We start from the raw sequence: 14,354 nt of genomic DNA, 5'->3' as shown, positions 1-14,354 counted from the left end.
ACTTTTTGTATTACTACTTTTAAAGCTTTGTATAAATAAAGTGTAAAATTGGGAGGTATTCTCCTGTGTTTTAAGTATAAATGGCTTTATAATAATGCGTTATTCTTTGGGGCACCTCAAAAGTCCATGTATTGAACTTTTTTGGTATATATTGCAGTTAGCGGCCATGGTCTATTGAATAAATATTATATACCCATATATTGCTAAACAGCTTGTTACCCAAATAGAAAAAATAATAAATTAAAATAAATAATGCCATGCTCGTTTATTCCTTTTCCTGTATGCGGAGTAGCTCAGGAAGAAAAGTTTAACAAAATTCTCAGATTCACAGCCATGGTTATCTTTGTTCACATCCTTCTCCACTGTCAGGTCACATAAAGAATTTAGGCTGAAGTTCATAAAATCTTTTAAGCAGGTCACAAGTGTGTTTTCAGAATGGATGCTCGTAAAGCATCCACAATGCCCCTGCTGCTTGTATACTTCTACAAGAAGTCATGATGCTGTTCTATTTTTCAGTCTCTAGCAACACCATAACCAGCAGCAAAAAGAGGTAGTATACACAAACCGGAAAACTGCTTTATGCACTTTTTTTTTTAAGAACCCTTAAAATCACATAAAAATAAACCTGTGTCAGCAACTCCAGCTTGGCATATTTTCTCTCATGTCATTCCTTAGAGCTGGAAAACACTGACCTGCCCCCTAAGCGAGTGGAAATAATTCAAGAGTTTATTTCTAAAGAAACCTAACAAACTAGAAACACAAGTAAACATGTTTTATTTTAATTATATAAAAAAATTGGCATTTAGATTAGCAGAAGTGTCCATAACAAAATAATATTTTATCAGTCCTGAAAATAAGGAATGTAATGTGTATTATAACAACACTTGCTACATAAAAAACTCTTCATCTGTCAGAAACACTTTAACCATTACTTTGTTAAAAAAAAAAACAAAACTAACAGCGCAACAAATTAATTTCTGACTATTGACACTTCAGGGTACCAAAAAGATCAAGCTTCAATGCACGATTGCAGTCATGTGAAAAAATGAGTATACTCAATGGAAATTGTTTACTGTTTGAACATATTTGAACAGACAAATATTAGATCTTTATAACTGAAGAAACGAGGCACACAATTTTCATGGCTAATTAAATCTCATCATCTAAATGAACAAAAATGCAGATTTATCACATGGAAAATCTAAGTACACCCCTACATATTCCACCTATTTATTCATAAATCAATAAAATTGGAATCCAGGTTTTTAACCTGTTGGTGCCGACAGTACGCATATATCTCGGTGGGTGGACCTTGACAGCAAGAGGCTGCATATATGCATACCAAAACATAATCAAAGCTGTGCCAAGAGTGCACACCCTGTGTGTTACCCATCCCTACATGCGATCCAGAGCTTTCCAATCTTGTAACTGCTGTGACAGCCAATCACAGCATTCACATGATCATAAACCCCACCTTCTGGCATCAGAAGCCCCTTAAAGGGCCTGGAGGCTCTGGTGTTAAGATTATTTGCAAATGATTGGAAACACCTTTTAGAATATGTAGGTAGAAGTCGTAGAACCTATTTTATTTAAACCTCAGATATCTAGGGAAAGAGAAGGCAAGTTAAAATGGAAAGAGAAGAGTAAGAATAGAGATAGGGGAAGTTATCTTTGCTATTGATGTGTGTGGTGTAATCATGCTGACCGCAAAAGGGCTCTACCAAAAGCCTCAGAAGGAAGGCTGTGGATGCCTATGAGTCTAGCATGTTATTTTTCTTTTCAATAGTGTTTATTCAGCAGGCCAAAAGGGGATATGCCCCTCATGGCCCTTGGTTAGTTAATGTTCAAGACCAGGGAAGGGAAAGAGAAGGCAAGTTAAAATGGAAAGAGAAGAGTAGGAATAGAGATAGGGGAAGTTATCTTTGCTATTGATGTGTGTGGTGTAATCATGCTGACAGCAAAAGGGCTCTACAAAAGCCTCAGAAGGAAGGCTGTGGATGCATATGAGTCTAGCATGTTATTTTTCTTTTCAATATTGTTTGTAACTGCTTTCTTAAGAAAAAAATGAAAAAACAGGTACAGAGAAGGATGTATACATCCATTCCCCCCCTCCATTCCATACAAACTGCAGCCTTTTTGGCCGGAACAGGCAATGCGCAAAATACAATGTTTCAATGTAATTATCTGTTGATGGTGACCAAAGGGGTACCTTAGGGGCATGTAGATAAAAAATCTGCTACAACCAGGTAACAGAAAAACAAAAAACAAAAAAAACAACTGAATCTAATGTAAAACTATTTGCCAGGTCTGGTGTCTCAAACCATCCAGACCCATATAGAGTGGGCAATCGCCCTCAAATGTTCAGCAGGCCATAAGGGGATATGCCCCTCATGGCCCTTGGTTAGTTTATAATGTTCAAGACCAGGGAAGGGAAAGAGAAGGCAAGTTAAAATGGAAAGAGAAGAGTAAGAATAGAGATAGGGGAAGTTAAAGGAAAGAAATAAAGGAAGTAACAAAGGACGCTTGTTGAAGAAGGGTCCGGGCAACAGCTGGGTGCGGGGAGCATGACGGTTAATGTTTAGCGATATCCCATGTCGACTATCCTCCATCCTAGGATGATGCTCAAAGATATTGCATCCAAGGATCCCAGGTTTTTTTCAAAATATACCACCCTGTCTTGAAGAATATCGGTCAAACGTTCATTGACCATTATCCAGGTCAACTTAGCCTTCAGGAGATCAAGGGGGACTGCCAAGAGCATGCAATGGATATCCTGGCAGCTGTAAATATAAATGTGATCAGATGTATCACATATCTAGGTACCCCCTCCACTGGCTTCCCTAGGAGAGCCTGGCTAGCAAGTTATTTTAAAAGATTATCAAATTATTTTAAATCAATTTACAAGTGTATTCAATTTCAAATAAACGCTACTTTTTCCAGAACTCACTTACCCAGCAGATTCAATCCAAGGGTTGATCCTTTGATGAAAAAAGTCACTGAGAACCTCAAAATGTCATTGCGGGATATGCAAGTAACTCTCACAACAGATGGTTTTAAAATTCACACATTAAAATTCAGAGAGTGTACCAATTTATCAATCAATAAACTCCTATGTTGAAACCCTACACACAAAATCACAACTTTCTCCCTAGAAAGTATACAATCTAATAAATCCTTTTTTTTGTGATACACATAAATCCCCAAAAATTATATTTACACTCAGTAAAAATTATATATACATAAAAAATTATATATGAAAATTATGTATGAATAAACCCAAAAATGTCCAAAATCCCAAAAAATGTTTTCTTTCAATCCAGTGATGCAGAAATTGGTACTAAGACTCCATGATTACCTCAAAGAAAAATAGAAAAAAGAAAATACATAGTGCATTACCCTTTTAAAAAATGTATATATATACCTCACTCCGTGCACAACACAAAAACACACTCAAACTCATTTTTGTGCAAAATAAATCCAATATATATCTCAATCCAAAATTAAATTAAAATAAGTAAATAAATAAATAAAGTAAAATAAGTGAACCCAAAACGTGAAAAAACGTGATCACTCCAATCACAAGTGAAATAGTGATACTAGGTACTAGTACCCTCTAAACTTCAGCCAAAACGTGATACTAGGTACTATTACTCTCTTGCAGTATTTTAAAGCATGAAGTGACATAGGGGATCCGTATTTCTCAATCCTTCATTTCCTTAGATTTCCTCCCAACTCCTCATAAAAGCATAAAACAGGCTCTTTAGGCAGAATCAATAAAATAGGATAAATTTTAATAACAACTCACATATAAAAACAGGGATATCCAGCTTCCTATAATCCTCTTTCAAGTTTCAGGTTGAAAACCACATGTTTCCAACCAACAAAATGGCCGCGGCGACACTTCCGGTTAGCGTGCGTGCGTGATGACGTCACTCCCCTAACGCGTTTCGTCACTTCCGGACTTCATCTGAAGGGCCCTTCAGATGAAGTCCGGAAGTGACGAAACGCGTTAGCGGAGTGACGTCATCACGCACGCACGCTAACCGGGAGTGTCGCCGCGGCCATTTTGTTGGTTGGAAACGTGGTTTTCAACCTGAAACTTGAAAGAGGATTATAGGAAGCTGGATATCCCTGTTTTTATATGTGAGTTGTTATTAAAATTTATCCTATTTTATTGATTCTGCCTAAAGAGCCTGTTTTATGCTTTTATGAGGAGTTGGGAGGAAATCTAAGGAAATGAAGGATTGAGAAATACGGATCCCCTATGTCACTTCATGCTTTAAAATACTGCAAGAGGGTAATAGTACCTAGTATCACGTTTTGGCTGAAGTTTAGAGGGTACTAGTACCTAGTATCACTATTTCACTTGTGATTGGAGTGATCACGTTTTTTCACGTTTTGGGTTCACTTATTTTACTTTATTTATTTATTTACTTATTTTAATTTAATTTTGGATTGAGATATATATTGGATTTATTTTGCACAAAAATGAGTTTGAGTGTGTTTTTGTGTTGCGCACGGAGTGAGGTGTATATATATACATTTTTTAAAAGGGTAATGCACTATGTATTTTCTTTTTTCTATTTTTCTTTGAGGTAATCATGGAGTCTTAGTACCAATTTCTGCATCACTGGATTGAAAGAAAACATTTTTTGGGATTTTGGACATTTTTGGGTTTATTCATACATAATTTTCATATATAATTTTTTATGTATATATAATTTTTATTGAGTGTAAATATAATTTTTGGGGATTTATGTGTATCACAAAAAAAAAGGATTTATTAGAGTGTACCAATTTAACTTGCATGGGAGGTGTGCTAGGAAGAAGTCTCTGCTGTCTAAAAATACCATTAGAAAAAATTTTATTTTGCCATTGAACATACAGGCAAAGACCAGACCGTATGAAACAATGCACTGTGGACTGAAAAAGCAAAGATGGAATTGTTTAGTCACAGCTTTGTTTAGTCACAGCTAACAGCAAAGCAACCCCAAACCATAACATTTCCACCACCATGTTTCACAGTTATGAGGTTTTGTCCTGAAATGATGTCTTTGGCTTTCACCGGAGACTAGGCAACTTGCAGTCATTGAGTTAATTATAAATTCTGCATCATATTAAAGGGTGCTTGATGAAAGTGTGAGGCCATCTGGCTAAAAGTTGGTGATGAAACTGAACTTTGAAGATGAAAAAGAAATTGATATTCCAACACAATAATAATCTGAAGAACACTAGTTGGCCTAGTCAAACCCTGAGATTAATCCCATTAAAATGTGAGAGAATTCAAACCTTCAGTTCATGTAAAGAAACACAAACATCTTGCAGCTGATGGAATTTTGCATGGAGAAGTGGTCAAACATTTCAGCTGATGTCAGGGAGGCAGTTATGTAAAATGCCTACAAGAAATAATTTCTGAAAGGGGAAAATACCAGGTTTAGCACTCATTTCTGCTAAAGTTGGGAATACCATAACCTGAAACCAGTCCATTTAATTTACCAGTGACCACTGCTGATCTGACTCGGCTCCCGACTTCTTATGGCCTCATGCACACAAAACCAAGAACTCATTGACATTATGGACTTACTGTTTCCAGAGTATATCATTACATCTAGTGATGATTTTGTTGAATAAATTATTGAAAAGGCACATTTTATTTGTGTGTTTTTATTCAAGTATACTGCATTTGTCTGTAGGCACCTTCTGCATGAAGGTGATCTAAAGTTTGCTTGTGCAAATATGTTGAAAAAGTCAATCATTTCAATGGGCTGTAATTACATTTTCACATGACTGCGTTTACATAATCATGTTCATATTAATAGAATTGTATGTATGTTGTATATGGACCTTTTTAACATGTTTCTAGAGATATTCTACACATTCTGCTCTAGAAATGCTAGAGAAACTTACTCCAATAAACAGTAAATTATGAAAATTAACTGAGCAACAGTGTACTTATTGAATTGCCACAAAAATGAAATATGTCCAAAGATAGACTTCTTGTAAATTATAACGGTCCAGTTCTGGTGCTCCCTCTCTTGTAACCATTTTTCTGTATTATGCATTTAAACTAAATTGTGCCTCCAGGTCAAACATGGTGTCACTGATTTTATGTTCAGGACCTCTCACATAGCAACACCACTTATAACATACAGTATTTCTCAATTTTGTGTGCAAAGAGCAAGTTTTCCTATTGGTCTTCCTTATGGCTTGGGGGAGGGTGGGTGGGCGGTCAGCGAGAAGCCATCCAACACCACAACACTGATCAATAGCTAGGCATTGAGTAGGCAGGAATATATAGGAAAAAAACACATACTTGGGCAAGCAGATCTCCCTGATGGGATTTCCAAGTAGCAAAGAAAACCTAAACAAAGACAAACATTAATACACTCCAAATGGAAAAATTTGAGTTAGCTCAAGTTGCTCTATAGGTCAAATTCTATGTTTGTACCTAACATCATTTAATAGACATGTATTACAGAACTTAATACATTTTTGATTATGAAGATATGACAGTTGCCAGTATCCTGTCTGAAGGTTTCTGCACAGACAGGAAAACAAACGTTGTTTGGTAAAAAAAAACATTTAATAACATTTTTTTAAAATAAAGGTTAAAGATGCTAGATTAAAAAAACATATGCTACATACTTTTAGTCATGTGCCCAGTGGAAATTGTAGAGTTAAAATAGAATGTGTATAGTTATAGCAAATGATGCATTGAACTTGACCTTAATCTTAAGAAATATGTATACTATCAGTGCATTTTACTTATTTCTTTTATAGAAAGGTTTGGTATAATGTATATCTCTGTTACCGGGAAAAAATTATATTCTGTGATATATAAAATGCTAATACAGTCCTGGGTGCTCTGTAAAGTTTTGATGAAATGTTAAAAAGTAAGAAAATTATTGTTGAAATATGATTTATTTTTTTATTACTCCATTATATAAGACTCAAACATTGTGTGCAACAGGGAAATTTACTAAAACTGGTGTACTCAGAAACTGATTGGCTACAATGCACAGCTGCATCAGATTTTAATTTCAGCTTGTTCTATTAAGCTTTGACAATAAAACCTGAAACATGATTGATTTCTATGCACAATTGCACCATATTTTTCATGCTCCAGTTTTAGTAAATAACCCTCCTTATGTAGGGTGTTTGGCATGGCATTAGGGTAATTGGCATGGCTGCCAATTAAGTTATATTGATTTTCTTAGGGGTCCCAAGCTATGATTGTTACATTGCCAAAAAAACACAAGGGTGCATTTGTCAATTCTGGCCCACAGCAAGGCAATACAAAGAAGTAGTAATAAAAAAGAATTACAAGATTGCCGTTTAATTCAAACATGTCTCCCTTTGCTTGCTCTCAAGTAGCTTTGTGACAATATAAAACCTGACCATTTCTTAATTGTTTGTGTTTTGACCATCTGTCTCATCTTTAGTACTAAATCTGCAGCAAAACTTTGCAAAAAAAAAAAAATTTTTTTAAATAAAGGTATTATATATAACATAGTACTGAACGAGAGACAGCATGATTTGCCATAGATGTGTGTTTGTATTTGTTGCTAATTTGCTAAAGGTCCCTAACTTTGTATTGGATGATGTTCAGCAGCCAATAAAACAATATTATCTTCAAAAAGGATCATTCCAGACTCTTTACTTGCACACAGGGATGAAAAAATATACAGAATCAACTAGTTCAAGAAAAAATATTTTTTTCGAATTTGAAACTTCAGTCCAGTTAATCTGAATTGCTCCGGCTGGCTAACACCTACCCATGTAAGTGCTGAAAAGTTGGAAAACAGGGCAGAAGCAGCACACATGGGATTCACTTTGGGGCAAACAACCTTAAGGTTCCAGTGAATAGACATTTTTTATATATATATACTTTCCCTGCTACTCCACTTCGCAATGGAATTTTACTATTCTGGCTTTATAAAAAATATATATTAAAAATAAACTTGTAAAGTGAGATCCTCACATAATGGATATGTCACTAGGACATACCTAGACTTAGTCAAAGTTAAATTTATTATGCATAATACTTAATATAGTATGAAAAAAAAAAACATGCTAGTCCATGGAGTCCAGCGTCGTCTTCCTTGTAGGCAAAGTTTTCCCTCCACTGCTCTGTCGTGCTGCCATCTTGAAATGAGATTTGGTGCTTGCAGAGACACAGGACTTGGCAGAGGCCCATGGCATGTCTGTGAATGCACAAAATCTCACAAGCTGCCTCTGGGATGTGTGATGTAGACATCTTAGTTGTTGAATACGTCACCATTACCTGGGCGAGGATAAAGGACGTGGATACATTTAAAAAAAAGTATTTACTTAAAAAATGTCTGAAATGGCATCAGAGGGAGGGGGAAGGAGAAATAAAGTTAATTGGGTGAAGATCTGCTTTAAATCCCAGGTGATATATGTTGAAGATATACAGTATCAGTATCTGGTTAGTGATTCAATCCATCTGTTTCTGTAAAAAAAAAACACTAACCATTTAAATCTATTGTTTTTATTAAACTGTAATGCATTACTGGTTTACTATTATCAGCTCCTCAGTTCATGTGCTTGCAAGATACATACCTAAGAAGCTCATGACTGAAATCATTTAACATTCAATGTAAGGCATTACATTGAATGTTACAACTGGTGTAATTTGTAGAGAGCTACTAAAAAAATGAACTGTAGCAAAAAAAGCTTCAGTAATACAACAGGAATGGTAAAGGATTTTGTTATTTAAAATGCACATTCAAATACCAATTTTCAAGAAACGTTATCATTCAGATGAAGATGACTTGAATACCTAGAATGTACTGTAAATTGCAGTATAATGAGCTATAAAAGCTTGTCAGCTCATGCCAAATCTGTGTTTTTCAATTAGACATTCAAACTGTGATGAGAAAAATATGGAGGCTGCAATTTCAGAAAATGCTAGTAGCCTGGCTGCCATAGTAACCATCTGAATAGCCTTTACACAATATACACTGTTTTACCTGCTGATGAACTGGTATCTCTGTACAGTCTATCTTGTGATTTACAATCATTTTTCACACAGCTAAGATGGATGTGTCACTGGATGCACTTTCTGATTAAGCAATTTCTGTATATGCTTCTGTCTACTATTAGCAATTCAGTTTCATGTGTCACTTCTCTGCCTCCATTCTTCTTATTGGAAATGTAAATAAACATAATTACTGTCCAGTGAATATATGCTGACCTAAGAAGCAGTATAGTTGATTCAGGAAGCAATAATGTCAAACCAAGAAGATGCTTACAAACGAAATGAGATATTTGTGTGACAAGAATGGCTAGCAAAGTTACAAAGCATTTAGGAGGCAAAACAGAAAACATACATGTATTTTATCTATGCATTTAGTTGTTTACCCAGAGTCAGTGAATTTGAAAATATTTAGACTCTAAAAAGTTCTAACTTCAATGGCTACATGGCCATTGGCCATGCAACTAGCATTTTCTGAAACGAGTTAGCACTGATTTTCTTAAAACTAACCCTGACGTGACAGGAGCATGGAAAAATTAGAAGAAAAAACAACCCTGCTGGAAAAAAATACATTAGCATAAGGAGATGTTTTTTTTGCCAGCAGAAAGCATCATCTTTCAGAATTTCAGAGTCTTGCCTTTTAACATTATACAACATTTCTAAAGCGAACCTTACATGCATCCAATTTTGGACATTTCCTGCTGAATCAGGCAAAATTTGTTCTGTGGGTGGCAGCCACCCGGATCACAAACTTTGAACTCAAAATCAAAGGAGCTGGGTGGAACATTGTGGGCTGAATAGTGACTACAGCTAAGTAGCTATTGCAGACTAGTGAGGACACCAGCTGTAAGAATGCAATAGCCAGCAGGGAAGATTTGGCTATCTGTATAGTTTAGGATGGATGGAGGAATCTTTCAAAAATAGGAAATCTATGTGTGTATGGTTAGCTTAAGCCCTGAGGAAGGGGACACAGTCTGGGCCCCCACAATATGTTAGCTTCTTTTATTTTGAAATAAATATTTTCAAACATTACCAGTGGAGTTCTTTTTATTCTATCTTTCCTGCACTGTTTTCGAAACACCGCAATAAGCTATCCCATGTTTGAGAGCCGCCTTACCAGAGTTTATAAATTCCATTCAAAGTTCAAATCTATCCTAAAACAACCTTGGGCCTTCCATTTAGTACATTTTAAGTCATAATAGCAGCATAGGCCCTGCTATTGCTGGCTATTTTTAATTGCTAGTTCCTTGTCATAATTTTCATCCTAAATTACTTAGTTACTGACCAGGAACAAGTATTGAGTCAGTATAATAGAAATACCAACTTGCATATTTGCCCCAGGTGAATTATTGTTTAGGTAGTTATACAGTACCATAGGAACTAGCAGCTTCTATATGCAAGATTTGTCAGGTGACCGTATTACATGAGGTATGTTTACCTTGACCGCAATATTGTGTAAGATATATATATTGTGTGTGTATGTTTGTGACTGTGTCTGTTTTCTCAGGTTTACTGTTTTTATTTTTTCCTTATATCAGTGTTATAGCTGTTTTCAATGCACAATACAATAAACTTATTGGAACAGCTGTATGATTTCTGATCTAAAATTTTTCCACTTCGCAGGGAAGATGCTTGTCCGCTAACTGCCATCTCTGCTGTTCTCCATGCTTCACAATCATTACCAACCAGGCGGATACCATTCAGGCTTGAACCGTGCCACATGATTTTCTGAGGCCTGTGTGATAAAAAGGAAAAGCAGTTCATAGGTATAATCCATAAGAATGATAGGAAATAAGAACTAAATATTAACTTCTTTGCATTTTTCTTTGTGTTGCTTTCAGCATAACAGGGGAATCCTAGTAAACATTTTCAATGAAGCCTAAAACTTTACCCTTTGCTTGAATATAGTGAATATTAAATATTATTTTAAAATAATACTGCATCAGTTCTCTGGACTGCTGCATTTTCTGTGTGCTACATACTTTTGGACCAATGCAGAGTGTGGACTGCTGCACTACATTGGTATTACGTACCATTTGATACATTCAATGGACAACTGTATTCTTTGTGCTGTGCTATAGTTTTCTTATTCTAGAACTTTACCTTATGTACACCATTTTCTGTTTTAGAAAGTCTTCTGCATTTCATGCTACAGTTGTGTTCAAAATAATAGCAGTCAGACATCACTAACCTGATCAATCACTGTTTTTGGTAGAAATGATATTTCTACATGGCAAATAATTTACTAGCAGGTGTAGTAGAGTAATAGCAGCATGCATGTCATGACTGTTGGGTCTGTTGGATTTCTGATTCTGTGTAATTGAATCACTAATTGAAAGGGGCATGTTCAAAATAATAGCAGTGTGGAGTTCTATTAGTGAGGTCATTAATTCTTTGAAAAACAGGTGGCAATTATTGCCCTTATTTAAGGAAGGAAGGCAGAACATGTTGTACATGCTGGTTACAGTGCATTTCTCTCTGAAATTCTGAGGAAAATGGGTCGTTCCAGACATTGTTCAGAAGAACAGCGTACCTTGATTAAAAAGTTGATTGGAGAGGGGAAAACATATAAAGAAGTGCAGAAAATGATAGGCTGCTCAGCTAAAATGATCACAAATTCTTTAAAATCGCAACCAAAACCTGAAAGACGTGGAAGAAAGTGAAAAACTACCATTCGAATGGATAGAAGAATAGCCAAAATGGCAAGGACTCAGCCAACAATCAGCTCCAGGAAGATCAAAGAAGGTCCAAAGTTACCTGTGAGTACTGTTACAATTAGAAGACGCCTATGTGAAGCCAAGCTATCTGCAAGAAGCAAAGTCCCACTGTTGAAAAAAAGACACGTGCTGAAGAGGTTACAATTTGCCAAAAGCACATTGACTGGTCTAAAGAGAAATGGCGCAACATTTTGTGGACGGATGAAAGTAAGATTGTTCTTTTTGGGTCTAGTGGCCGGAAACAGTTTGTCAGACGACCCCCAAACACTGAATTCAAGCCCCAGTACACTGTGAAGACAGTGAAGCATGGTTGCGCAAGCATCATGATATGGGGATGTTTCTCATATTACGGTGTTGGGCCTATTTATCGCATACTAGGGATAATGGATCAGTTTTAATACATCAGAATACTTGAAGAGGTCATGCTGCCTTATGCTGAAGAGGAAATGCCCTTGAAATGGGTATTCCATCAAGACAACGACCCCAAACACACCAGTAAACGTGTAACATCTTGGTTCCAGACCAACAAGATTGACGTTATGGAGTGACCAGCCCAATCCCCGGATCTTAATCCAATAGAAAACTTGTGGGGTGACATCAAAAATGCAGTTTCTGAGGCAAAACCAAGAAATAGAGAACTGTGGAATGTAGTCCAATCATCCCGGGCTGGAATACCTGTTCCCAGGTGCCAGACGTTGGTTGACTCCATGCAACACAGATGTACAGCAGTTCTCAGAAACAGTGGTTATACAACTAAATATTCATTAAGTGATTCAAAGGAAAGCAAAATCTTCAAACATTTTTCAGTTTATAGAGTGAATGTTTGAGTTTGTAAAGAAGAATACAAACACTGCTATTTTTTTGAACAGTCTAATATTCACTTTTCTTCAATTTTTTTAGAGGAACAACACAAATTTGATAGATTTTTCTTCATGTTTTGATTTGGAATAGAATGTGTAGTGTGCCCAATGCATTTGTGTGTATGGAAATAAAAGCTATTAGAAGGATTTTGAGCTTTATTCACTTTTTTCAACACACTATATTGGGATATCCTTCTGCGCTTATATGGGTGACAGAAAACTAAGAGCTGCTGTCAATGTACCAATAAGTGTAAGTAATATTTAAATAGTGAAGCACTAACACCTAAAAATGCTAAACAATAAATAATAATAAAAATGAATTAAAAATATACTGGTAAACAATAACACACTGTGTTCTAATCTCTGTGGATCAGTAAAGTGCAAATAAGTGATAACACAATGTAAGTGGTGCTCTGTGATATCAGAAACAATAAATATACATACGTTACCCCCTTGCTTAACCGTCAATGAGTAATTAATGGTGATTAGTACAAAACACACTGCTATTATTTTGAACACAACTGTATATACCACATACTCTGTCACAGCAAAGCTTACAGAAAGAAGCAGTCCAAACTCCAAACTACTGCAGTCTGTATGGCAATTTGTACATTACGTACTCAATATAATGCATCCTGTACAGTGTGCTGTATTATACATACTCTTGGTTTCTGCATTCTGTACAATATGCTGTACACCATTGCAGTTTTTGCGCTACATTGCATATTTGTTGTTGCTTTTTGTTCATTGTGCTGCATGATAAATAATCTTGACTCTGCACAGCATGTAATGTACAGTTGGATGTGCAAAGTATGCCATTTTGTGTGTTACATACAATGGTCTACTGTGTTCTGTATATTGGACTTTGCATTAGATTCTGTATGCTGTGCTGTATATTACATTTTCTGGACAAATGCAATCTGCATGCTATCCTATACACTGTGTATGCTGTGCGATAGGTTGTATTTCCTGTAGGACTGAATTCTGCATAGTGTGGAGTACAATAATATTGCAAATATTTTTTTTCGTAGGAGTTGGGGATTTCATTTCGTTCATACACACAATATTTTTTATATACAAAAACATAAACATAACAAAGTGAGTTGTAAACTTTGCAAACATTACTACTGAAAGAAGAATGACTGACTAATTTTTCAGTCCATACTATCCAGAGGCATTATTTCAGATTTTTGCTGCAGTTACAAGTCCAACCTGGTACAGTATAAAAAGAGAACATAATTTAAAGTGGAACTTTAGTCCTGCTAGCTCACTTCATACTGGCCCCTGTGGCAGATATAGCTATGTAAAACATTAAAAATAAGTGCCTATACTGATTAAAATTCATTAATATACTATATCATCTGCACATGCTCAGTTGCTCTTTATTTTTAGGCACTGTGCCAAAAATGTAGAGGCCAATCTGCTGACAGCCTAAAGATTTACTACTGCTCAGGAACTCTGGGATTCAGAATTTTTCATGTGAAATGTATGTTCCTTGCTAAAGAACATTATTTTTTTATCAAGCTGTTATGAGTAAAGTTCCACATTAAGGACATCATGGATATTTTAATAGCTCACCGTCACAAAAACTTTTAAAATGCACGGGTCATTGATTTAACATTTTGAGTTCAAAGAGGAACATGTATCATAAGGTAAGAGATGAGCATATTACCTCATGGCATTTTTATGCATCGAATATAGCCAATACTATTTATTATTTCAAACAAGCAGTACTGGCTACATCCTATATATAGATGCATAGTTTTACAGCATTAAAGA

At 35.7% G+C, this 14,354-nt stretch overlaps 1 protein-coding gene across 3 annotated transcripts in view; it reads right to left on the bottom strand.

Moving 5' to 3' along the window:
- Positions 1-5,648: 5,648 nt before the first annotated feature.
- The window catches only part of COL15A1 (collagen type XV alpha 1 chain), a 1,471,644-nt gene continuing 1,462,938 nt past the window's right edge, over positions 5,649-14,354 (bottom strand). For all 3 annotated transcript variants that reach the window (XM_089690361.1, XM_089690362.1, XM_089690363.1), the window contains one exon: positions 5,649-10,733. In XM_089690361.1, the coding sequence (XP_089546487.1) occupies positions 10,517-10,733 (217 nt within the window). In that variant the 3' untranslated portion in view covers positions 5,649-10,516. The remainder of the gene's footprint in view (positions 10,734-14,354) is intronic.

Source organism: Staurois parvus, unplaced genomic scaffold (assembly GCF_062004578.1).
Source record: "Staurois parvus isolate SC_StPar_1 unplaced genomic scaffold, SC_StPar_1.0 ptg000527l, whole genome shotgun sequence".
NCBI classification, from domain to species: domain Eukaryota; kingdom Metazoa; phylum Chordata; class Amphibia; order Anura; family Ranidae; genus Staurois; species Staurois parvus.
Note: the sequence above shows the minus strand (reverse complement) of the source record. Positions and strands in the feature narration are given on the sequence as shown.